Source organism: Sarcophilus harrisii, chromosome 3, assembly GCF_902635505.1.
Source record: "Sarcophilus harrisii chromosome 3, mSarHar1.11, whole genome shotgun sequence".
NCBI lineage: Eukaryota > Metazoa > Chordata > Mammalia > Dasyuromorphia > Dasyuridae > Sarcophilus > Sarcophilus harrisii.
The window spans coordinates 305,099,140-305,123,173 of NC_045428.1; the positions used below are offsets into that span (position 1 = coordinate 305,099,140).

Consider the following 24,034-nt stretch of genomic DNA (forward strand, 5'->3'; position numbering starts at 1 on the left):
AGTTGGAGGTCAAATTTTTTGTTTAGCTATGGTTTTTTCATTAGAAATAAATGGAATTCACTTGTTTCATTAAATGTCCATCTTCTTCCCTGGAAGAAAATGCTCAGCTTAGCTGGGTAGTTTATTCTTGGCTGCATTCCAAGTTCTTTTGTCTTTTGGAATATCAGATTCCAGGCCCTTTGATTCTTTAATGTGGAAGCAACTAGATCCTGAATGATCCTTATTGTGGCCTCTCAGTATTTGAATTTTTTTTTCTGGCTGCTTGTAATATTTTTTTCCTTAGTCTGATAATTCTGAAATTTAGCCACAATATTCCTTGGAGTTTTTATTTTAGGGTCTCTTTCAGAAGGTGTTCAAAGAATTCTTTCAATGCCTATTTTACCTTCTGATTCTATTACAGCTGGGCAGTTCTCTTTGATTATTTCCTGTAAAATAGTGTCTAGGCTCTTTTTTTTCATCATAATTTTTAGGAAATCCAATAATCCTCAGATTATCTCTCCTAGATCTATTTTCCAGGTCTATTGTTTTTCCAAGTATATATTTAACATTTTTTCTTACTTTTAAGTTTTTTTGGTTTTGCTTGACTGATTCTTGATGTCTCAACCAATCATTCATTTCTATTTGTTCAGTTCTAATTTTTAATGAGTTATTTTTTCATTAGTTTTTTTAACTTCTTTTTGTATTTATCAAATTGAGTTTTTAAATGAGTTGTTTTGGATCTATGGAATATTTTTCCATTTCACTAATTTTTTTTTTACTGAGTTTTCTTTTTCCAATTCATAAATCCTACTTTCCTAGGAATTCTTTTTTTTTTTTTTCCAATTTAAAAATTCTGTTTCCCTAGGAGTTCTTTACTTTTTCCAGTTCACATTTCAGGAAGTTTTTTTTTTTCCACTTTATCAAATTTTTCTTTTAGTGAGTTATATGCCTTTTCCATACTCTCTTGCGGAGTTTCTTTTTCCTTTCTCCATTTTTGTTCTATCTCTCTTTTAAGATCTTTTATAATTTCTTCTAGGAGAGCCTTGTATGATGGGGACCAGGTGACATCCCCCTTTGGGGTTTTGTCTAGAGACTCTAGTATTAATCTCCCCAGGGTTGAAAACCTTCTCTCTTTCCGTATAAAAGCTATCAATAGTTAGACTTCACTTGGCTTTTTTATTCATTTTTTTTTAAAGCCCTTAGGGTCTGCCTTCAGGGCAAGATGGTTACCAGCTTCCTCTACAGAACAAGGATAGATGGACAGTAGCTGTCCTGCAAATGGGCTGCAAAGAGTGGCTGAGCTGCGGAAGTGCCCTGGGAACAGCCCTGCAACAGAAATGTCACTGCCCTGGGAAGTACGGCTACACTGCAGAAGTTCCACTGCTGTGGGTAAAGCCCTCAGAAGTATGACTGCCCCTGGCAGAACCCCCTTGCTGTGCAGAAGTATGGCTGCCCTTGGCAGAGCCCCCCTGCTGTGCAGAAGTGTGGCTGCCCTGGGCAAAAGCCCTAAGCTGCAGAATGTGGCTGCACAGCTGTGCTGTGGTCCATGCTGAGTCACTTCCGATGCTGGGTGGGTGTAGCCAGGTCTTGTTAAACTCCAGGGTTTGGAGGTATATTCTATCTTTGGTGTTTGTGTAACTTCTCTGATGATCTACTGCTTTGCAACCAAAGTAGAGCAGCCAACCTATGGTACAGTCCTCCCTGCAAATTCTCCGCCTGAGGAGACTGCCCCTGCCCCCAATCTGCTCAGTGTGCTAGCTTTTGTGTTCTGCCTCCCTACCTGTGCTGGCCTCCTCCTGCCTGATCAGGACAAACCTTTTTTGGAGATCTTCCAGATTATCTTTGGCTGGTAATTTGTTGTACTCCCAATATTCATGGATTTTACTAGTCAAGCACTATTTCTGAGGTTGAATTTGGTAATTAGTAGTAAGAGTAGAAGGGGACCTTAGAATGACGCGTGTGTCCTCTCCACCATCGTGGCTTCACATAGAGTACAACACATTTCTAGAAGAAAATACTTTGGAAGAACTTCAGAAAAAAATCTATTTCAATTGGGGGTGGGGGAGAGGCTGCCCAACATAGATCTTAGTGTAGGGAACTGGGGCAAGGAACTGGGGCAGCAATCAGAGCATTGTAGTGTAGAGAATTTTCTGTGAGGCTCTAAGGCCACTCTGTCCTGGTTGCAACCAGGTGGTTTGATGTAAAACCCCCAAAAGCAAATACAAAAAGCAAATTGAAAGCCATTAAGACAGGAAGAATGGAAGAACACAGGACCTAGTCACTATTTTTGAGCACCAGAAGTCAGTCAGAAACACTGGCCCCAGGGCAACCTAAAGCAACTATCATCCCTTTGCCTTGAGAGCAGATCTCAAGTCTTAGAAAATGAAAAAAGCAAAAACTTTTTATGGAGAGAGAGAATAGACCACACCCTGAGACTCCTAAAGGCAAATCAACTCCAGATGAAGCCCCAAAGGGAGAGATGAGCTTTCACAAGGCTTTCTTGGAAGCTCTCAAAAAAGATCTTAAAAGAGAGAAGAAATATGGGGAAAGGAAATGAGATCTTTTCAAAAGGAAAAACAGAAATTATCTAAAAATAACTCCTTAAAAATAGATTTGATGAAATGGGAAAAGCATATAACTCCCTACAAAATATATTTGATGAAATGGAAAAAAGCATATAATTCCTTACAAAATAGATATGAAAAACATATCAATTTGTTGAAAAACAGAATTTGTGAAAGGGGAAAAAATGCAATGAACAAAACAATTTAATGGGCCAAATAATTAGTGAGTTTGGTGACTGGTCATTTCAAAATTGCAAAAATGCTTAGCATTAAACAAATGATATATGAGCATTGACTTTATTGGATTTTATTGCTTCCTATTTGATAACTTTATATAGATTTTTAGATGTGAGGAAGAGAAAAAATATGCTCAATCTGTTCAGTGAAATGTGTTAGTTGAGATATGTAGTAAAAGCAGTTTTATGTAAATTGTAATCTCTGCATTGACTGTTAACAGAATTTAAGAGTTTGGGAACTTTGGGAAAAACAGAAAAGCACTCGCCTGCTTTAAAACAACAGCAAACAACCTAGTCCTTTTATGATGCACAGAAGAAAAAAAAAACTTTATCTGGATCAGGTTTGCACTTTAAAAGCTGAAGACATAAAAGTACAGCTCTGAATGGGGAGGAGGGGCTGTTAAAAGAGGGACAAAGAAAGCTGATATAAAAAAAGTAGAAAGGAAGTGAAAAGAAGTCTTTTTCTGGAATTCCTTTTAAATTGTAAATTTTTAAGCTTCTTAAAACTATCTTGTTTTTTTGTTTGTTTTTTTTAAATGAACCCAGTTATTTTTTTTTCTTTTTTTTTTCATTTTATTTTATTTAATAGCCTTTTATTTACAGGTTATATGTATGGGTAACTTTATAGCATTAACAATTGCCAAACCTCTTGTTCCAATTTTTCACCTCTTACCCCCACCCCCTCCCCCAGATGGCAGGATGACCAGTAGATGTTAAATATATTAATATATAAATTAGATACACAATAAGTATATATGACCAAACTGTTATTTTGCTGTATAAAAAGAATCAGACTCTGAAATATTGTACAATTAGCTTGTGAAGGAAATCAAAAATGCAGGTGGGCATAAATATGGGGACTGGGAATTCAATGTAATGGTTTTTAGTCATCTCCCAGAGTTCTTTCTCTGGCCGTAGCTGGTTCAGTTCATTACTACTCCATTGGAAATGATTTGGTTGATCTCATTGCTGAGGATGGCCAGGTCCATCAGAACTAGTCATCATATAGTATTGTTGTTGAAGTATATAATGATCTCCTGGTCCTGCTCATTTCACTCAGCATCAGTTCATGTAAATCTCTCCAGGCCTTTCTGAAATCATCCTGTTGGTCATTTCTTACAGAACAATAATATTCCATAATATTCATATACCACAATTTATTCAGCCATTCTCCAAATGATGGGCATCCACTCAGTTTCCAGTTTCTAGGCACTACAAAGAGGGCTGCCACAAACATTCGTGCACATACTTAAAACTATCTTGTAAATAAAGTTATTATCCCTAAGAAATAATTTGTTTGAGTTACGGAGGTCCCAATAAAGGAATAAGTTTACTGATAATCTACAACTTTGTTAAGTAGGATTTTTATGACTGACTTTTACATCAGGAATGTTGAGCTTAAGGTCACCTCTTTAGATATCAAGATGATTTGTAAACTTTATATGACGAATCTCTTACTATTACAAATATATGAAGTGATCACTATTAAATGGTATGTGTTAGAATTGTGAATTTGTTTACTTTAAGCACAAGATCTTAGAAATTTGTATCCAAATATTGAAACATTACTACTGGAAATTTAAATCTGTATTTGATTTGAAGTTAAAAATAGGTTATTAAAACAAAGTTCTGATAGCTTACCTTAGGAGGTCATATAAACATGTGACCCTAATTAGATGAAGTATAGTACTTTCTAAAATGTGTATTGGGTAATGTGTAAAAATCATGAGCTATGCTTTAAAATTTTATCAGCTCTGCTGGACATGTGTATAAACTTTATGAAATTTGGTCCAAAGTTATTTAGATATAACTATATTGTGAATCTTAAAGTTTAGAGGAAAAAAAGAGATGATTTTAAAAAACAAGGGACAAGAAAGATTTGGAAAAGCAATTGTTAGTTTGAATGGAACATCTAGTTAGAACATCACAAAGTACTGATTTTTAAAATAACTTTTTTAATTGATGCATATGTTAAAATTGGAAAAGACTGTAAATTACATGAGATTACAATACATTTTTGTGACATTTGGCTATCACTTATGAAAATTGTAAAATTGCTAATTAAAGTAGCAGTTATTGCCAATTAAAGTAGCAGTTATTGCCATAATATTGAAACCTAAAACTGTTAAGATGTTATTATTGATTAAGACTGTGATTATTGATTTGATAGATTGTTTGTATATGTATATGTGTAAGAGAGAGAGACAGACAAACAGAGACAGAGAGGAGATGTGAGGGCACAGAGAGGTGCAGAATGGAAAAAATGGCAAGTTCTTTAGTGAAAGGAACTTGCCATTTCCCAGGAGAAAATAAACACCTCATGAAGGTGTTGTGTCCTTAGTTGGCAGACTACATCTTGAAAAGGACTTGGCAGCCTAAAAAAGTTAACTCTAAGTAGAAGAATTGAGGTTGGGAAGCATAGTGAAGTTAGAAGAGATATGATTGCCTGATGGATCATTAAGTCAATAATCCTCCATTTGGGAAGAATGCCATAAGTTACTCGAAAGGATGCCTTCCTGTTGATAGATGTCTTATCTAGGCAAGTGCTGGGTGGACAACTTTGGCCTCTGCTTAAGGTGGGATCCTTCTGACTCAGTTTCCCAGTTCAGTTACATTGTTTTCTACCTGATTATTCCTTAGTCTGGCTATAAGGTGGAAAGGTTACTGATGATTGCTTGTCAAACAGAGCTAAGGATGCTTTATTCTGTCATGTATGTGCTCTCAGGTTGAAGCCCTGAAGAATCAATTTTGACTGATTATATATTATAATTATGTCCCTTCTTTTTCCTCTTATAGCAAATTTCTTTAATCAGAGCAAGTGGTCCAATACAAGTATGGAGATGATATCTTGATCTGTAACCCAGCCCTGGAGGCTTTTCTGGCTGCTGCCATAAAACCCTTAACTTTTTTGCTTCCTGACTTAAGAATTTCTTTGTCTGAAGGCCTCCTTGGCCTATCAGTCTGTTAGGTATTTGGGCCACTTCCCACCATCCTTTTGCTCACTGTGGAGAGGAATTAGGTAATCCTATCACTCCCTGATCAGACCAAAACTTTTAAGACCTTGGAAGCTAAACTGATCTCTCCTCCACTTTAGCCCTAACTAAAGACTTTTATTCTGTAAAGACTTTGATGAAAGACAGGGCCAACTCCTTGATCCCAGACTGTTTGTTTACTTCTCAAAGAAACTTGGTGTCCTTGGGGTGACCCTCCCAAGGCCTTAGAGCAGTGGTTTCCACAGTCCTTCCAATTGGAGACCTTTAGAATTGGAGAAAGGAATGAGAGTGAATATCTATACTGACTTCAAATTTGCCTTTCATATTTTGCATGCTCATGGGGGCTATATGGAAAGAAAGAAAATTTTTGACAGCCAAACATTCCCCCATTAGGTAGACAGGGAAACAATTACCACAAGCTATCCATGGACCTAGCAAGGTTTCTGTTGTTTCATAAAAGAAGCAGATTTACTTCAGGCCAAGGGAAACAGGTTTGCAAATTCAGCTGCCCATGCTGCTGCCTGCTTGCCCCTGACCATGGCACTTTTAATTGCTCAGCTCCAGACTCCTGCATTCCCTCATACCTCCCAGGCAAGTAAATTCTGAAAGGATTGTTAAAAAGGCCTATCCCTCTGGAGGAGGGGTACATACTTAAGGTAGAACTGGCAGGTGGTGTTTACACATATGCCCTCTGGCAGGGGCTTGAAACTGCTTTGGGCTTTTGTTAACACTTGTACTAATTGGGCAAAAGCCTTTCCTTGTAAGATTGAAAAGTCTCTAAGGGTTTTGCTAAAGGAGATCATACTTACTTAAGGCCACAGTTGCACCCACTGCCCCATCTCCTTTGAGGAAACAAAAGCAGGAATGTGGGGAAATATATTTTTTGATATTTATCCCAGGAAAAGCTGGGATGAGAGACATTCATGATAGCCTTATCTTCCCCCCCAATCTTCCTCTGGTGGGGTTCCTGGTTACTCTCAGTAACCCCCAAAATAACTCTACTTTTGTTTATTCTTTTTCTTTTTTACTTATATTTAGTCCTTGCATTTTTAATCTACTTGTGAGAATTTTCTCTTCCAGATTCGAAGCCATGAAATTCCAACCAGTTGGCCAACCTGAAATCACCTGTGACTGGATTCTGACCCTCAGCACCGGACACTGCTGCCACCACCTACAAGTCACTCATTTCCCCCCTTCAGTCCGTATCCCACTGGGCAGGACCTGCTCTGCGCCCCTTGTCAGCCTGAAGCAGCCCCAGAAGATGAGACCTTCCTCCCTCTGTCCCAGTGAGTCTGGGTCCAGACTGATTGAGGTGGGAAGGATGTGACAATGGCCCTGAGGCCTCCCCAGTGCTGTAGTTCTATGACTGCCAGATGGCAATCTGTTGATCTGTGACGACAAATGGTGGGAGCTGGTGGAAGGGGTCGGTCTCTGATCCCTGCTTGTTGCTTTAAGCAGCAATGTCCTATCACCTGCTTGCTTATGCATGTAATCATTAGTGTAGTTCAAGATTTCTTAGCTAAAGCTAGCTTCAAGAAAGCTTCCACTGATGTGCAGCTGTTGGTTCTGAATGGTAGAGGGAGGGTTCTGGGCAATACTGACGAGGGACAGGCTGAAGGCCCAGGTCACAGAGATGTCTTAGTGGAAGAAATGTGCCAGGATTGTTGTGAGAAATCTTCAAACATGGGAAAAGAGGAGGAACTGAATGGGACCAGGGGAAGGATTCTCAAAAAGTCTATGAGATGGAGTGGGTCAGACCTTAGGCCTAAGTTTCAAGAAGTCACATGACCCACAGGAAATAGCATTACTTTTCAGTCCATCCAATGAACCCAAGTCTTTTGCTATTTAACCAATTCACTCTTTCTGGCTCATTACCAGACACCGGGCTGGGAGATGGGGGCTGAGAGGCCATGGGTCTGCTCAGGTGTGCTTGGGCCTCTCCTTGCAAGGACCAAATAAATGCTTCCTGTTTGTACTTGAAGGTGCCTCTGAGTAGTCAGCTTGGGAAAGGGGTCTAGTCCCCATCCCACAAATCTGTAATTTAATCTGAAAGAGTTGCTTAGAACAAATGCGTGAAACTTCCAATGCAGCAAGAACCAGATACAAATGTAGGGGGAGTGTTTAACAAAGTTGTTATTGTTTGTCCTTTGTTCCCAAAGAAAACCATGATGTCATGCCATAGCATGCAAATGAGTTGGATTTAGGTGAAAGAGGTTCCCTGCCTCACTTTCCCCTCCAGAGCCATCCAGATACAGATCAAGATGACCAGATGGCCCAGAATGCAGTGGGAAACCTTGGCCTTTTTAAGCTTAGGTCTTAAACAGGTTTCAGTTTGACAGAGGCCACACTCATTGAGGCAAAGAATCTCCTCTTTCAACTAGTCCAAAAAAAAAAAATTTAAATAAATGAATCTGGAAGGGGAAGACTCTCGGGGGTTTCTGGTCAAATCAGAAATTACTGCTATTTACATTCAATCTGAGTCAATCAGAATCCAAACAATGATCAAATGGGGTTTGGCCTAAGGCCTATTAGTGGCCAAAAAGAATCAAATTGGTTTTGGCTTAAGGCATAGTCCTTAAGAAAGAAATCTAGCCTGTAAACCCCAAAATATCTTGGGAGTGTTCAGAGGTACAAAACAAAAGAAAAGAAAAGCTTTAAAGAGTATCAGTAGGTAAGGGTATGATACTCTATGTGGACAGGGAAAGGAAAGGGAGGAGGAAAGAAGGAGGGAGGAAAGGAAGGAAGGAAGGAAGGAAGGAAGGAAGGAAGGAAGGAAGGAAGGAAGGAAGGAAGATAGGGAGGGAGGGAGGGAAGGAAAGAGGGAGAGAGGGAGAGAGGGAGGGAGTGAGTGTGGGACAAAAAGAGACTTACCCAAATTGACTACTCAGATCACTCATAGAAAGCAGAATTATTTTTTAGAATCTCAAGAAGCTGACTTCATCCTGGTCTGTGAGCCGAATTTCACAACAGAAGAGAGCCACTCCCTTGAATTTTCACAGTTTTTATACATTTCAGACAAAGAACCCCCAAAATCCAACCCTCTATATGTTGTGATTGGTCACATAAGTCTCTATTCCCCTATTTGGTCAGTGGAATGCAGTAGAGAAGGTGATGTACAGCTTCTTGACCACACATACTTTTTTAATCCCTTCTTTGGACAATGGAATAAAGTCCAAGCCTTATCTAAAATCATGTGATTCCACAGAGGCCAAATCTGAGGCCTTAAGGTTTCAATCAACTTAGCTAACACTCTCTAATCGATATGGGCTTAATCTGTAAGTTCTTCACCTTTTCCACATGGAAGGAAGGAAGGAAAGAAAGAATTGAGCAATTGTGTGGGCCAGCTTTACTCTCAAGGTTATTTTTTTGTTCTTCATTCTCAAAGAAGACCATGACATCAGAGAGTTGATGCCATGACATGCAAGTGAGTTGAATTTAAGTGAGAGAGGGCTGTGCAAGGTCACCTGCCTCACTTTCCCCTCCAGAGGCATCTGGATCCAGGGTTTCTGGTCAAAGCAGAAATGATTGCTATTTACATTCAAATTAAGTTTAATAAATTAAACCAAACTACAATACAACAGAGATAATGTTCATTTGGAGTTTTCTAAGTCAAGCTATAACTGGTAGGGATGCCCTTCTATTTGAGTTTGACATTACTGACTTTCAGTACTGAAAGGTCACACAGTCAGTCAGAGATGAGAATTGAATAAAGATCTAACTCCAAAGCCATTCCTTTATCTACTATGTCATACACCTCTCTCTTGTAACATTTGTTAATCTATATTTTTTACTTTGAAAAAGGTTCTCCCCAGTTATAAATAATAAGATATCTAGAACTTGATTACTATATCCCTCTATTTCTGTCCAGGACTTACTAAAATAGTGATGCTCATAAAAGAGAACTGTGAATGATGGGAGAGGATTATTGAAGGATAAGATACCTTCCTATTTCAGACTCAACAGATTTTCTCTACCATGCCCCAGAGACTTCTCTTACTGCCTATTCACTCCATCATTGGTCACACTAAAAGTAAAATCCTATGGTTCCTTTCTTTAACTGACTAGAAAAAACTCCTCATTAAGAAAGTACCCTAATAAGCTATGTTTTTGTTCTTCTCCAGATTCCACCCCTTACTCCACAAATGTTATCGACTAACACTTTATTGGACATTTAACCTATTTCCAATTTAGGGTCATTTTATGTGTCATATTCCATACTAGGATGCAAGCTCCTTGAGAGCAGAAACGGTTTGTATTTGTATTTCCAGTGCTTAACACAGTTCCTGACATCTAGTAAGCACTGAATAAATACTTATTGATTTGACTTGACTTAACATCTGAAATTTGTGATGATGACTAGCATTTGGAATTGGAACGCCATACTTTATTTTAAAATTTAAATAGATCTAATTCACTAAATATTTTATTTTTTAATGTTATATTTAAATTTGATAAGATAACTTAGGAGCATTATTCCCAGAAATACTCATGAAGAAGTAGAAAAAAGAGGTCTTCATCCCGAGCCAATGGATTCAAGCCAATCCCAAGCTTTTTCACTCACCATCTGCTTATTCTAAGGCTGTTAGAAGTGAAGGGAAAAGAATAAACATTTACACTGTACACACTTTATGTCTCTTCTTCTTCCTTCCCCTCCCCTTTCATCTCTTCCCCTTTCTTTCCTTATCTCTTCTCTCCTCTCCTTTCTTTGAAAGAATGTTGTTACAAGATAATAGCTTAAGCACTTCTCCTTTTTTTGAGGTAAGCACTGGACACAGTACAGACTTACCAGTGGCCCCCCTCTGGTTTCACAAAATCACAGCTGTCCCACTTGTGATTCCAGGAAGAGAAGGGGAAGAGGAGGGGGAGGGAAGAGGACAAGAAGGCAAGGAAGGGAAGAGAAAAGGAAATAGGAGATGGGGGGGAAAGGGGAGAAATTGTTCATGTGTGGACTCCACCTTCTATATGACATCTTTCCTGGTACCCCTAATGACTAATGCTCTCTCTCCCAAGAAACCTTGCATTTATTTTCATTTATTATTTTTATGTTTATTTTGTGCATGTTTCTGTATATGTATTGATTGTCTTTTCCATTAGAATGTAAATTTCATGCCCAAAGGGCTAACAAACTGTGCATACCCTTTGATCCAGCAATGTCTTTACTGGGTCTGTATCCCAAACAAATCATAAAAAAGGGAAACGACCCACATATACAAAAATATTTATAGCAGGACTTTTTGCAGTGACAAAAAAATTGATAATTAAGGCAAGAATGGTTGAGCATGTTGTGTAGATAAATGAAATGGAATACTATTGTTCTATAAGAAACGATGAGCACACAGATTTCAGAAAAACCTGGAGACTCACATGATGCTGAATGAAGTAAGTAGAATTAGGAGATTTTGTGCAATGTTGTGCAATGATCAACTATGGTACATTTAGCTTTTCTTAACAATGCAATGATCCAAGACAGTTCCAAATGACTCATGGTAGAAAATGCTGACCACATCCAGAGAAAGAACTATAAAGTCTGAATTCAGGTCAAAAAATACTATTTTCACTTTTGTTGTTGTTTTTCTTTCTTGTGATTTTCCTTTTCGTTCTGTCTTCTTTTACAACATAACTAATGTAGAAATATATATAATGTGATTGTACATGTATAATCTATGTCAGATTGCTTGTGGTCTTGGGAAAGAAGTAGGGGAGGGAGGAAGAGAGAAAAATTTCTGTTCAAAATCTTACAAAAATGAATGTTAAAAACTATTGTTACAGGTAATTGGGGGGGAGATACTAGAAAATTTTAAAAAAAAAAAGAATCTAAGCTCCTTGAGAGTAGTAATTATTTCATTATTTATATTTATATTCATGGCATCAGGCATAAAATAAGTGCTTAAATGGGTAAGCACTAGATTTGTAGGTATAGGTTCCTAATCAGTTGCCATCAAACCTGGTGGTTTTTCTGCCAATTAAATAACCTATCATTTAGAAGTGGGGACTAATAATAGAGGAAATTGGAAAGGCAATAAAGCATGAATGAAAAACTGATAATAAGGCAAGGTGTATTTCAAGGTTACATTATGATTAGAAAGGAAAAACTTGAAAAAATATAGGGGAATGACCAGCTCTGTTAATAAAACAGAAAGAAAGATTAAAGAAATCCTTCGGGTCTTTCCAGAGAAGCCAGAATTATACAGAATTAACAAACATTAATTGTAAACTAGATCTTGTGATGATTAATGGAAGTATTACTTTGCCTGTGACTCTAGGACCAAGAAGTCCAGACATCTATAAGATCTGCTAACATCAGGATACAAAGGAAGGTCCCAATAAAAGATTGTGTTTTTTCTAATGCTTCTCAGGAAATTGTGATTAGCATTTAAATTTCTGTTGGCTGAGATTCAGGCAGTGATAAATAATTTTCTAATTAGGGCAAGTCAGGCTTAGGGATCTTGGAAGAAGACAAAAGGTAGAGTTATGAGGGAGAGCGGAGGAGAAGGTGATGGAGAACCGATTTTTTTTTTTATCGTTGTTCAGTCATTTTACTTGTGTCCAACTCTTTGTGACCCCATCTGGGGTTTTCTTGGCAAAGATACTGGAGTTTGCCATTTTCTTCTTCAGCTCATTTTACAGATCAGTTTACAGAAATCGAGGCAAACACAGTAAAGTAACTCACCTAGGGTTATTTAACTGGTAAATATGTGAAGCCAAATTTAAACTCAGTAAAATGAATTTTTCTGACTCTAGGGCCTACCATGCTATCCACTGAACCACCTAGCTGCCACAAAGAGGAGTGGAGAGGAGGAAAATTTTCAGGGTCTGTTCCATTAGTTCCAAATGGATAGTAATAAATAAGGAACAAGGATGGTAATAATGCAATGTCCTACCAAGAGAAGAAACCACACTTGTCCTCAGATCAGCTTTTTCTTTTATAACTCACACATATTCCAAAGCTCCAAGAAACAGCCTATAAAATTCCCTTGACCTACCCATGACCTGAATATAAATGTTTCCTCTCTAAGACTAAAGACAGAGACTATGATTAAAAGCTCAGTTATTTTGGCCTTGCTAAGAAATATTGAGTCTTCTGTCCAAAGGACCTATCCAAGAGTAGGAGAGGGAGAGAACCAACAACAAATGAGTGCCTAATGTAACACCAAGGAAGAAATGCTTATATTGAGCAACAAAAAAATTAAGAATCACTATTACTCTCTAGAAAGCTAGATGGGATCATGGATAGAATGGAGTCAGGAGGACTCAAGTTCAAATATGGCTTCAGACATTTACTGTATGACCCTGAGCAAGTCACTTGATCCTGTTTCCCTCAGTTTTCTCATCTGTAAAATAAGTTGAAGAATGAAATAGCAAACCATTCTAGTATCTCTGCCAAGAAAACTTTGTAGGGTTACAAAGAATCAGATGTTACTAAAATGACTGAATAATAACAAAATATCATTTTCTGAGTGCCCCTATTAACTCTGACTGTGCCCCTAGAGATGTGCCAGCTCTGGTTACAAGTGAACAAAGGACAACTGATGCTTTATGATGGTTAGGACCACCTCAATACCCCTCCCTGGGTTTAAATGCTCAAAGGTTCAGTCTTGTTAGAGCAAATATCTGAGGAAGCACATACAGTTTTCTCAAACATCCTAAAACTCAGTCTTTTCAGGAGAGAGTACAATACAATTTTTCTGAGAATACTGATTTCACTTTGAGTTATTTTATTTTTAATGGGGACTGTCAACCTCTTCAGCCTCCCTTTCTTGGAGGACACTTGCAGCTACCAAGAAGCAAAAGCAGGAAAGGGCTAACTAAGACTCCAGGACCTTTGGACTATCTGATCTTCCTGTTCTTTAACTTCTTAACTAGTGAGAAAACTGGTGAACTCTCATCAGAGTTCTTCATATCCCTTTTTTAAGCTTCTTTTTCCCAAAGAAAACCTTGAAAATTGTAAAAAGGAATGGAGAAAAAAACCAGAATACTTCCCAAAGGTGAGTACTTAGTTTTTTGAGGGTTTTTTGCAATCATCTTGAATGATCTCCCCTTCCAATTTCTTTAATCATTATTTGGTGGTGCTAATCCCATTCCTATTATAAGTTCCAGAATAAACTTGGTATAGTGGAAAAATTATTTACAGCTATCTCTATCTCTTCTATAGTGTGACTTTCCCCATTGTAGTTGCAATATATTGTGGGTTGGCCTAGAAATTAAATGGTGATTTAGTGGGAGTTTTGCAGAAGCCACAGATGACATGCAAAGACCAGTAAATTGCATAGAAAACTCAAAAGTTAAGAGACACAGAAATGCATAAAATATAGCTATAGTATTGGATAATATTAACATATTTTATCTTTAAATGCCAGAAAGAATGCAAAGGCCAGCAGACACTACACAAAGGCTAGTATTTTTACTTAACATTGACCTACACATAACCTATTAGCAAATATTTAACCCAAATTTTATAATAAACTACTGTAAATACCCCATAAAAGAAAAAGAAAAAAAATTCAGACTTCTCTGATGAGAAAGGAGGGTCAAAAATTCACTATCACCATATAGTAATATATATCACTAGGGCACTGCAACTCTAACATCCACAGTTCGGAAGTGATAACTGTAATCTTAAAGTCAGAAGACATAACTTTTAGTCTTGCTTCTGACATTTAAATAACTCTTTGGCTTTGGCAAGTTGCTCAAGTGCCCTGAATTTTGGTTCCTTAGTTTAAAACCTTGACCATTTTATCAACCATATTATTTAAAGCAAGTCTAAGCAAGATTAAGGAATCTTTCTCTCTGACCATTTCCCCATCTATGAAATGGCAATAAAAGTGTTTGCATGTCTTGCCTCTCAAAGTTTCTTGGAAGAACACAAAGTGCTTTGGAAAGAGACAAGAAAGCATTATATGAGTGTGATTTCCTGCTGGCACCCACTTCCTGCCAGTAAAATGATGGATTTAAAATACAGAATGAGACAACGCATTTTTTTGACATGACTGGAAATTTGTTTCACTGGATTATGCTTATCTATTCTAAAGATTTTCTTTTTCTGCTTTATTGTTTAATTGAAAAAGGGGAATGGGGATGAAGAGATAATAAATGTTTTTAAATCAGATGAATGGGGTTAGATAGGTGGCTAAGTGGAGAGAACACTGGCTCTGAAGACAGGAAGATTTAAATCTAATTTCAAACACTAGTTGTGTGATCCTAGGCAAGTTACTTAACTCAGAGTGCCTCCAAAAAAAAGATGATGAATAATGATAATACAAAAATTAATACTGAAATAAAAGGGAGATGGAAAAATATATATTCATGCATACAAATATATACATATACATATATTAATATATACAAATATATTTTAAATATGATTTTTCTTTCCTCACCTGTCAAATGAGGAGAATGATATCTGCTTAAAGTGCCAGAATATGAACTTTCTGCATGGATCTAATAAGTATCAATATATATGTAAAAGTGCTTTGAAAACTGTCAAATTTTTTTTTTTAAATTATTATTATAGCTTTTTATTTACAAGTTATATGCATGGGTAATTTTACAGCACTGACAATTGCCAAACCTTTTGTTCCAATTTTTCCCCTCCTTCCCCCTATCCCCCCTCCCTCAGATGGTAGGTTGACCAATACATGTTAAATATGTTAAAGTATAAGTTAAATACAATATAATTATACATGTCCAAACAGTTATTTTGCTGTGCAAAAAGAATCGGAGTTTGAAATAGTGTACAATTAGCCTGTGAAGGAAATCAAAAATGCAGGCAGACATAAATAGAGGGATTGGGAATTCTACATAGTGGTTCATAGTCATTTCCCAGAGTTCTTTCACAGATGTAGCTGGTTCAGTTTATTACTGCTCTATTGGAACTGATTTGGTTCATCTCATTGCTGAAGAGGGCCATGTCCATCAGAATTGATCATCATATAGTGTTGTTGTTGAAGTATGTAATGATCTTGTGGTCCTGCTTATTTCATTCAGCATCAGTTCATGTTAAGCCTCTCCAGGCCTTTCTGCAATCATCCTGTTGGTCATTTCTTACAGAACAATAATATTCCATAACATTCATATACCACAATTTATTCAGCCATTCTCCAATTGATGGGCATCCACTCAGTTTCCAGTTTCTGGCCACTACAAAGAGGGCTGCCACAAACATTCTTGCACATACAGGTCCCTTTCCCTTCTTTATGATCTCTTTGGGATATAAGCCCAGTAGAAACACTACTGGGTTCAAAGGGTATGCACAGTTTGATAACTTTTTGATCATAGTTCCAAATTGCTCTCCAGAATGGTTGGATTCGTTCACAACTCCACCAACAATCCATCAATGTCCCAGTTTTCCCACATCCCCTCCAACATTCCGCATTATCTTTCCCTGTCATTCTGGCCAATCTGAACTGTCGAATTTCTATAATAATGGTCAGATTTTTTTCTATAATAAATATCAGGATGACTAAGTTCTAGCCATCCTTCCACTGCTTACCACTCCACAGATGCCTTTTACATACACAGTATAGATACTTTTATTTGATTACCTCATGCAATGTCTTCTTCATTAGCAGAATTGATCCTGTGCCCTCGAAAAGGCCTCTATCCATGGACCTCATCAATAATTTTATCACGCCCCCAACATCGGATTGCACTGAAATGGAAACAAGGCCAAAGGTCTATAGATCACACATCCCACTTTAGCCACCAAGCTAGAACCACCCAGTCATCATTTCATCCTTCCAAGTGGACTGAATCAAAACCTGAACCATGGATCAAACACCTAATCAGATCTCCACACCACCCCCACACAAACCACATGGCACTGTCTGTGCCATTGCCCTATCTTCAACAACAGGCCAGAGCTAAATCAACACTACACATTAAAAAGAGTGCCGGGATCTCAGTCATGACCTTACCTAGGCCTAAAGTTAGGGCCAAGAAAACTGAGAAATCCTTAAGAGCCACCAAACACAGACTTATACTTCCACCTAGCTCCAAACATCAACCACAGTCTCGTTTGAACCCTGACCCACTGAGTCCAGGGGATCCCCTAAATCCTGACCACCTTCCCAAGATTTTTCCAAGTACTGACCATTCAATGGAGGATCTAATACATTTCCATCAGAAGCTTCCATCTCGATCAATCTCCAGTCCTCAGGTTAAAATTCCACCAAGTAATGCACATAGGTCCAAGGCTGATGCTGAATCCCAAACATGTCCTGGCTCTCAGGCAGTTACCACATTTGTGCCAATGAGTCCCTGTAAACAAGCTAAAACTTCACCAAAGTCCAAACGCCAAGTCAAGACCTCAAGTTCCCTGGCAAGATTATACAACCATGAGCCCAAGGCTACAGCTGCACCATCATCATCTTTTCCTGATGACTATCTCTCAAGGGCCACAGCTTTGAAATCATCAGTCCCTGTGGGCAAAGCCTCAAAGGAATCCCGGACCCATCTTAGATCCACAATAGTGATGTCCTTGCTTCGATTACCTGAGCGCCAGTCCAGAGCCTCCATGACTATGTCTTCATACCAGCTAAATCAGAGAACAAGATGCAAGACTGCAAGTCAATCTGAGAAGAGATACAGGTCCAATATCCAAGGCTCAATTCAAGCAGAAAAAAGACAGGAGGAAATAATGTCAACATCAACAGACTACCAGACCATGGTTTTATTAAACCCAGATCAGGGAGCTGCCCTAACTCCCCTGGACTTAGACACCAAGAAAACAATTCTACCTGGTTCTGATGACCACGTGACTCCTCCATTCATCACTGGCCTGGACCAAGCTGAAGCTGAGGATATTCCAAATGTAAACATCCAAACATGTCCAGCAGAACTAAGCCATGATGAAAAAGTGACATACACAACTGACAAGCAGGATATGACCGTAACAGGCCAGGATCACAAGGCAACACCTCCACTGAGATTAGACCAGCAGGAAAAATCTCTCAGTAGTCTGGATTGTGTGTCCACATCACTGCCTGGATCTGACCAGCAAGCTGGGGAAACACAAGACTTCAGAGAACAAGAGTCTTGGGAAAAAGAGTCACCAAAAACAGACCAGCAAACCATAATTTTAACAAACCAGGAAGCAAAATCACCTGAAATAGATCATCAGACTATAATTTTAGCAGACCAGGAAGCAAAGTCACCAAAAACAGACCACCAGACTATAATTTTAACAAACCAGGAACCTGGAGCAAGATTTTCTCTGGGCTTAGACCAGGAGGACAACATTCAAACTGCCCCTGACCTGCTGGACACCCTGCACCTCAGAATGGACCATAAGGTTGAGCAGGAAACACCAGGTTCCACTGTACATTTCTCAATTCAGTTCAAGAAAACAGACCAAGAAAAACTGGGAAAAATGCCACCAAAACCACATAGCCAAGATACAATTTTGACAGTCTTGGACAATGGGATACCTGTGGCGGGCTTAGACAGTCAAGACAGCATTACCTCTGGCCCTGAAAACAAGTCCTCAGCTCCAGCAAATCCTGACCACCAGGAGGACAACATACTAGAGCACAATGCTCATGTTTTATTTCCAGTGGAAATAAACTCCCAGGAAACAATATCACAGGTAAAAGACCAGCAACTTATGGAGCCAGTTGATTGGGATTTCTGGGAATCACCTCTTTCCCCCATCATAAGCAATCAAGAGACCCTAATTGACTCTAATTGTTGGGACATACCTCCACCCCATCCTGACCATCAAACTGCAAATAGATCAGATTCTAATACTATCACCGCTCCTCAAACAGAAGAATGTTGGGAAACGTTACCACAGGGAAGTGACCATAAAGCTATAACATCGTCAAATGTTGATCATAGGGCAACCACTTCTCCTTTGTCCGTCTTCACCAACCTTGAGCACTGGGCTGAGAATATATCAGATCCCATTAGTTATGTGTCCCTTCAAGTGGAACAAGAATCCTGGGAAATTACACGATTTAAAAATGATGACCAGGACAAAACACTGTCAAATCAAGGTTATGCAAGACCTCCAGCGGACTTGGATCAGAAGGATAATATTTTATCTGACCTCAACTACCAAAGCATATCTTCCATGAGCTCTGAAAATCCAGCTGATCCTATTGCCCATATCTTGTTACAAATTGAACAGCAACATCCAGAAACAATGATAGCCCAGCAGGACATAGACTCAGAAGTCCAGAATCACCCATCAATACCCACCCTGTCATTAGAACCCCAGTATTCAATCCCATTTGACTCTATGCCTGAGGCCATACTTCCATCTAGTCCCAACAAACAGAAGAAAGATACACAAGTTGTTTTTAATCATTCCTCAACTTCAACTGAACCAGAGCACTGGGCAATGAGGCATCCAAGAACTCATCAGGCTACAACTCAAACAAGCCAGCATAAAAGGGCAATTCCCCTGCATTCAGATCCCCAGGACACAAATCTAGATGTGCTCAAATGCCGTGCCATATCTTTACCCACTGTTGACCACAAATTGAAGGATGCTTCAGACTCCCAAACCCAAGCCACACCTCTTTCAGACTTCCAAATATTATCAGTGGAGTTAGACCATAAAGTTACTCTATCCACACCCAAGTCCCAAGTCTTTCTTCCATGCAGCTCTGAAAAACAAACTGAAACCACTTTCCATTCTACGAAGATCCACAGCAAACTTCCAAGAAGTCTGTTTCATACCCACAAGACCTTACCAGGTGCTAACTATAGGCTCACACCTCCACTGGGGGCTGGCCACCAGAGTGAGCCTTCAAAAAGCCAAAGCTATCAGAATAAAGTCGAACTGAGCTCTAAGCATCAAGATCAGCTTCAGACTAGATTCCAATCCCAAACCCAGATAGTAAGAAACAGAAGAATTCCATGGTGCTTAAATTACATCAAACCATACAATGTCGAGGGGGGATTTGTCCCTAATAGAATCATTCAGACCATCATCAATTCCATTCCTCAGCAGGAAATTAAAAATGACATCTGTAAGCAGATTCTTCTGCGAAGGATGAGGGTGTCTCCCCTTTTTCATAAAGACGGAAGACTTTTCACCACTTATACAGTCTGTTTAATCTGTACCTCCTGGGTACCAAATGGCTGTTCACACATGCAAGACATGAGACACCCTTGTGAGGCACGACTTTTGGCCATACCAACCCCTCTGCCTGGTCCTAAGGAGGAGCTCGGGGTGAGATTTGTTCTCCAAGTACCCAAGGGCAAATTTCCTGTCCACAAACAACAAAACACTCACAGCAAATCATACAGACCCTTGTACCATCCATCGGGCCACCCACTACATTGTTCTTCCCCTCCCCTTTCACCAGCTAAGGAAAGATTGCTTCAATATATGCTTAGTAAGGATCCACATCTAATGGGGAGGAACTCATCCAAAGGGCGATCCCTTCATGGAGGGGAAATGAAGAGAAAGAGCAGCAAAGGAGAGGGCCTGAAGCCCACTAGGATACTTTTCAAGTCTCTTCGAGAGATATTTCAAATGAAGCAAAAGAGACATTAAATTATCATTTTTTCTTTGAAAGCAATTGCTTCCTTGAGTTTATTTGGATCTAATTTCTTGCATGTTTTATTTTTGTTTTAGTGTAGTAGGAAAGGGAGACTTGTCTTCTTTTCAGTTCATGGTAAGGTCCAATTAAAGACACTGTTGGGCACGCCAGGAGAAAGATTTGCATGTTCTTCTCTCTTACTCATGCCCCAGTCTAACCTCAGAGGGCAGACAGACCCGACCCAAAATAGATCAGAAAAACCTGCCTCTTCATTTTTATTTTATAGCACATTGATAAATATTTTTGTCCCTATAAACCTCAGTATGGCATACTGTAGTATCTAATTTCTTAGTCATATATTGGCTTCCAAGGAAATTGTGTTCTTGGTTCTACAAAGTTATATTTCAAAAGATCCACAATCTCCTCACTAGCTAATAGATAGAGGCTTCAAGAAAGAATCTATAATCATCAGGACAAGAGCCAACTGTGCCACCTGATGAGATCAGTCAGATTCTAGCTAGGGTCCAACAGCAGAATTTGCTGGGGGGGGGGGGGGGGGGGGGGGGGGGGGGGGGGGGAAGGATGGTAAGAGGTGGGAGAGAGACAGAAAAGTTTCTCTGATATTTAAATAACATTAAAATATATACCACTGAGGGGGAAATTAAGGTAAGACTTATTGTTAGAACCTAGAATGAACCTGATTAAATCTCAATTTAATCTTATATTGATGATCAAAGTCTCTTAAAACTTCAATCAGGAAGCCACAACCTGACGGAAATATCCTGTGAGACTTAGTGAAACCCTTTGGAGGACAAAACAGAGTTCAGTCAACAGATTTTTAAAGCACTTACATGTCAGGCACCATGCTAAACATTAGGAATACAAATACAAGTAGAAAGATGTCTTAGAAGTTTGCCTGAGGGAGGTTGATGGAATGTGATCTGACTTCTGGGAGCATCAAACAGTTTATTTGTGAAACTTTAGTCGATCATTCTTATCTTCTAGTAAGGTTTTTTAAAAAGTCCATTTTCCCACAACATATGAATATGAAAATTTGTTTAGAAGTGCCATTTTAACCTATTTCAGATTGTCTACTGAATTGGGGAAGAGGGAAGAGAAGAGAGGGAGAAAAATTTGGAACACAAGATCTTGCAAGAGTGAATATTAAAAATTATCTTGTGTGTTATTTGGAAAAACAAAATATTAAAAAGTTTTTTAAAATTCCATCATCTGTTTTTCTCTTTTAGTAATGTCCCTCTAATCAGTAATAAGAACACTTCTCTAGGTCCAGTGTTGGAAGTCTTTCCAGTTTGGTGGTGGTCTTTTTCAGTGATGTCTGACTCATCATGATCCCATTTGAGCTTTTCTTGGCAGAAATACTTGAATGGTTAGTCATTTTCTTCTCCAGTTCACTTCACACATGAGGAAACAGAGGCAAACAGGGTTAAGTGACTTACCCAGGGTCACACAGCTAGGAAGTCACAGGTCACATCTGCACACAGAAAGGGGTGTCTTGATTCAAGGCCTGGCACTCAATGGCATCACATAGTTCCTCTTCTGGTTTCATAGGACTTGCCAAAACTAGCAGAGTTTTCCAGATCTGCACTCAACTCCATGATGTGACATCAGAGTAGGATTTTACTGCAGGCCTTGTCATCTGGGAGACAGAAAATATGAATAGCCCTGTGGGTCTAAATTTACAAAATGAGTGTATCTACTATTCTCTCAGGTCTTCAAATATCATTTGCAGAAAAAACATCTGCTACAATGTGATACTGACTGGAAAAATCAAGGAGACTGAGCCCTACTTCGTGGATCCAACCTACTTTTTTAGCTTCCACGATACCTTTTGTTTACCCTGTAGTTCAGCAAAACTGTCCCCCTTATTGTCCCTTACACTTGGCATGCCATCTGCCATCTTTGTACCTTTTCACAGGCTTGGACTAGTACCCTTCCACCTTGCCTCTGGTTCTCAAGCTCAAGCATAAAACCTCTGATCCATCCTCCTCATTTCACCTCAGATGCTTGTGCCTTCCTCAACATTAACTTTTCTTTAACCTGTATGTGCTTTGTGTTTTTTTTAATGCTTGTTGCTTTGTCCAATTGATATAAATCATTTTGCTTTTGTTTCCCTTATCTCACAGTACAGTATGTAGCACATAGTAAATGTTTAATAGTGCTGATATACTTCTGACTAATAATAATGTTTAAAATAGAACAATGCCAACTTTTTTCTGATATAAGAGAACCAAACCCTCCTCAAGAATTTCTGATTAACAAATTGAAAAAATAATTTTTTGTTGAACTAGAAAAAACAAAATTCATCTGGAAGAACAAAAGGTCCAGAATATCAAGAGAATTAAATTTTTTTTAAATGCAAAGGAAATTGGCCTAATCATACCAGTCTTAAAGCAGTGATCATCAAAGCCATTTGTTACTGGTTAAGAAATAGAGTGGAATAGATTAGGTTCACAAGACACAATAATCAATGAACACAGTAATCTACTATTTGATAAACCCAAAGACTCCAGTTTCTGAAATAAGAGCTTACTATGTGACAAAAAATTTCTGGGAACACTGGAAAAACAATATGTCAGAAACTTGGTATAGACCTATATCTCACATCCATATCAAAATAAGGTCAAAATATAATTTAGGCATAAAGGATGATCCTATAAGCAAATTAGGATCAGCTCTGTGGAGAAGGAAGGAATTTATGGTCAAAGAACTGGAGAACATTATAAAATATAAAATGGATAATTTAATTACATTAAATCAAAAAGGTCTTGCATAAACAAAACCAAGGCAGCCAAGATTAGAAGGGAAGAAGAAAGCTGAGAAAAAAATTTTTACAGCCAGTGTTTCTGATAGACCTCATTTCTCATATATAGATAATTGACTTAAATTTATAAGACTAAAAGTCATTACCCCAATTGATAAGTGGTCAAAGATATGAACAATTTTCAGAAAAAGAAATTTAAACCATTTCTACTCATATGAAAAAATATTTAAATCACTCTTGATTAGAGAAATACAAATTAAGACAGTTCTGAGGTACCATTTCATACCTCTCAGATTGGCTAAGATGACAGGAAAAGGTAATGATAAATGTTGGAGGGAATGTGGGAAAAAATGACACTAGCACATTGTTGATGGAGTTGTGACATGACCCAACCATTCTGGAGAGCAATTTAGAGCTATGCATACTTTTTAATCCAGCACTCTCACTTCTAGATCTGTATCCCCAAAAAATAATAAAAGAGGATAAAAGACTTACATATGTAAAAATGTTTTTAGCAATCCTTTTTATAATGTCAAGGAACTAGAAACTGAGTGGTTGTATATCAGGTGGGGAATGGGTGGATAAGTTATGGTGTTATTGTTCTATGAGATGAGCCAAGCTGATTTCAGAAAAGCATGAAAAGACCTCCATGAACTGATTCTGAATAAAGTGAACAAAACTGAGATAACATTGTTCACAGTAACAAGATTATGTGATGGGTTTGGCTCTTCTCAACAATGTGGTAATTCAAGGCAATTCCAATAAACTTGGAATGGAAAAATGCCATCTGAATCCAGAAAGAACTATGGAGGCTGAATGTGAATCAAAGAGTAGCACTTTCATCTTTTGGTTTGTTTGCTTTCTCATGTTTTTTTTTTTTTTTTCTTTTGATCTGATTTTTCTTGCACAACATAACTATGGAAATATGTCTAAAAGACTTGCACATATTTAACCTATACCATATTGCAGTCATAGGAGGGAAGAGGTAAAG

General features: G+C 38.4%; 1 protein-coding gene across 1 annotated transcript; it reads left to right on the forward strand.

The window, feature by feature from the left end:
• The first annotated feature begins 13,365 nt into the window (after positions 1 to 13,365).
• LOC116422382 lies at positions 13,366 to 20,767 on the forward strand. Its single transcript, XM_031959754.1, has 2 exons — positions 13,366 to 13,757; positions 16,341 to 20,767. The coding sequence occupies exons 1-2, from the start codon at positions 13,727 to 13,729 to the stop codon at positions 20,273 to 20,275; spliced, it is 3,966 nt and encodes a 1,321-aa protein (XP_031815614.1). The 5' UTR covers positions 13,366 to 13,726; the 3' UTR covers positions 20,276 to 20,767.
• Positions 20,768 to 24,034: the final 3,267 nt, after the last annotated feature.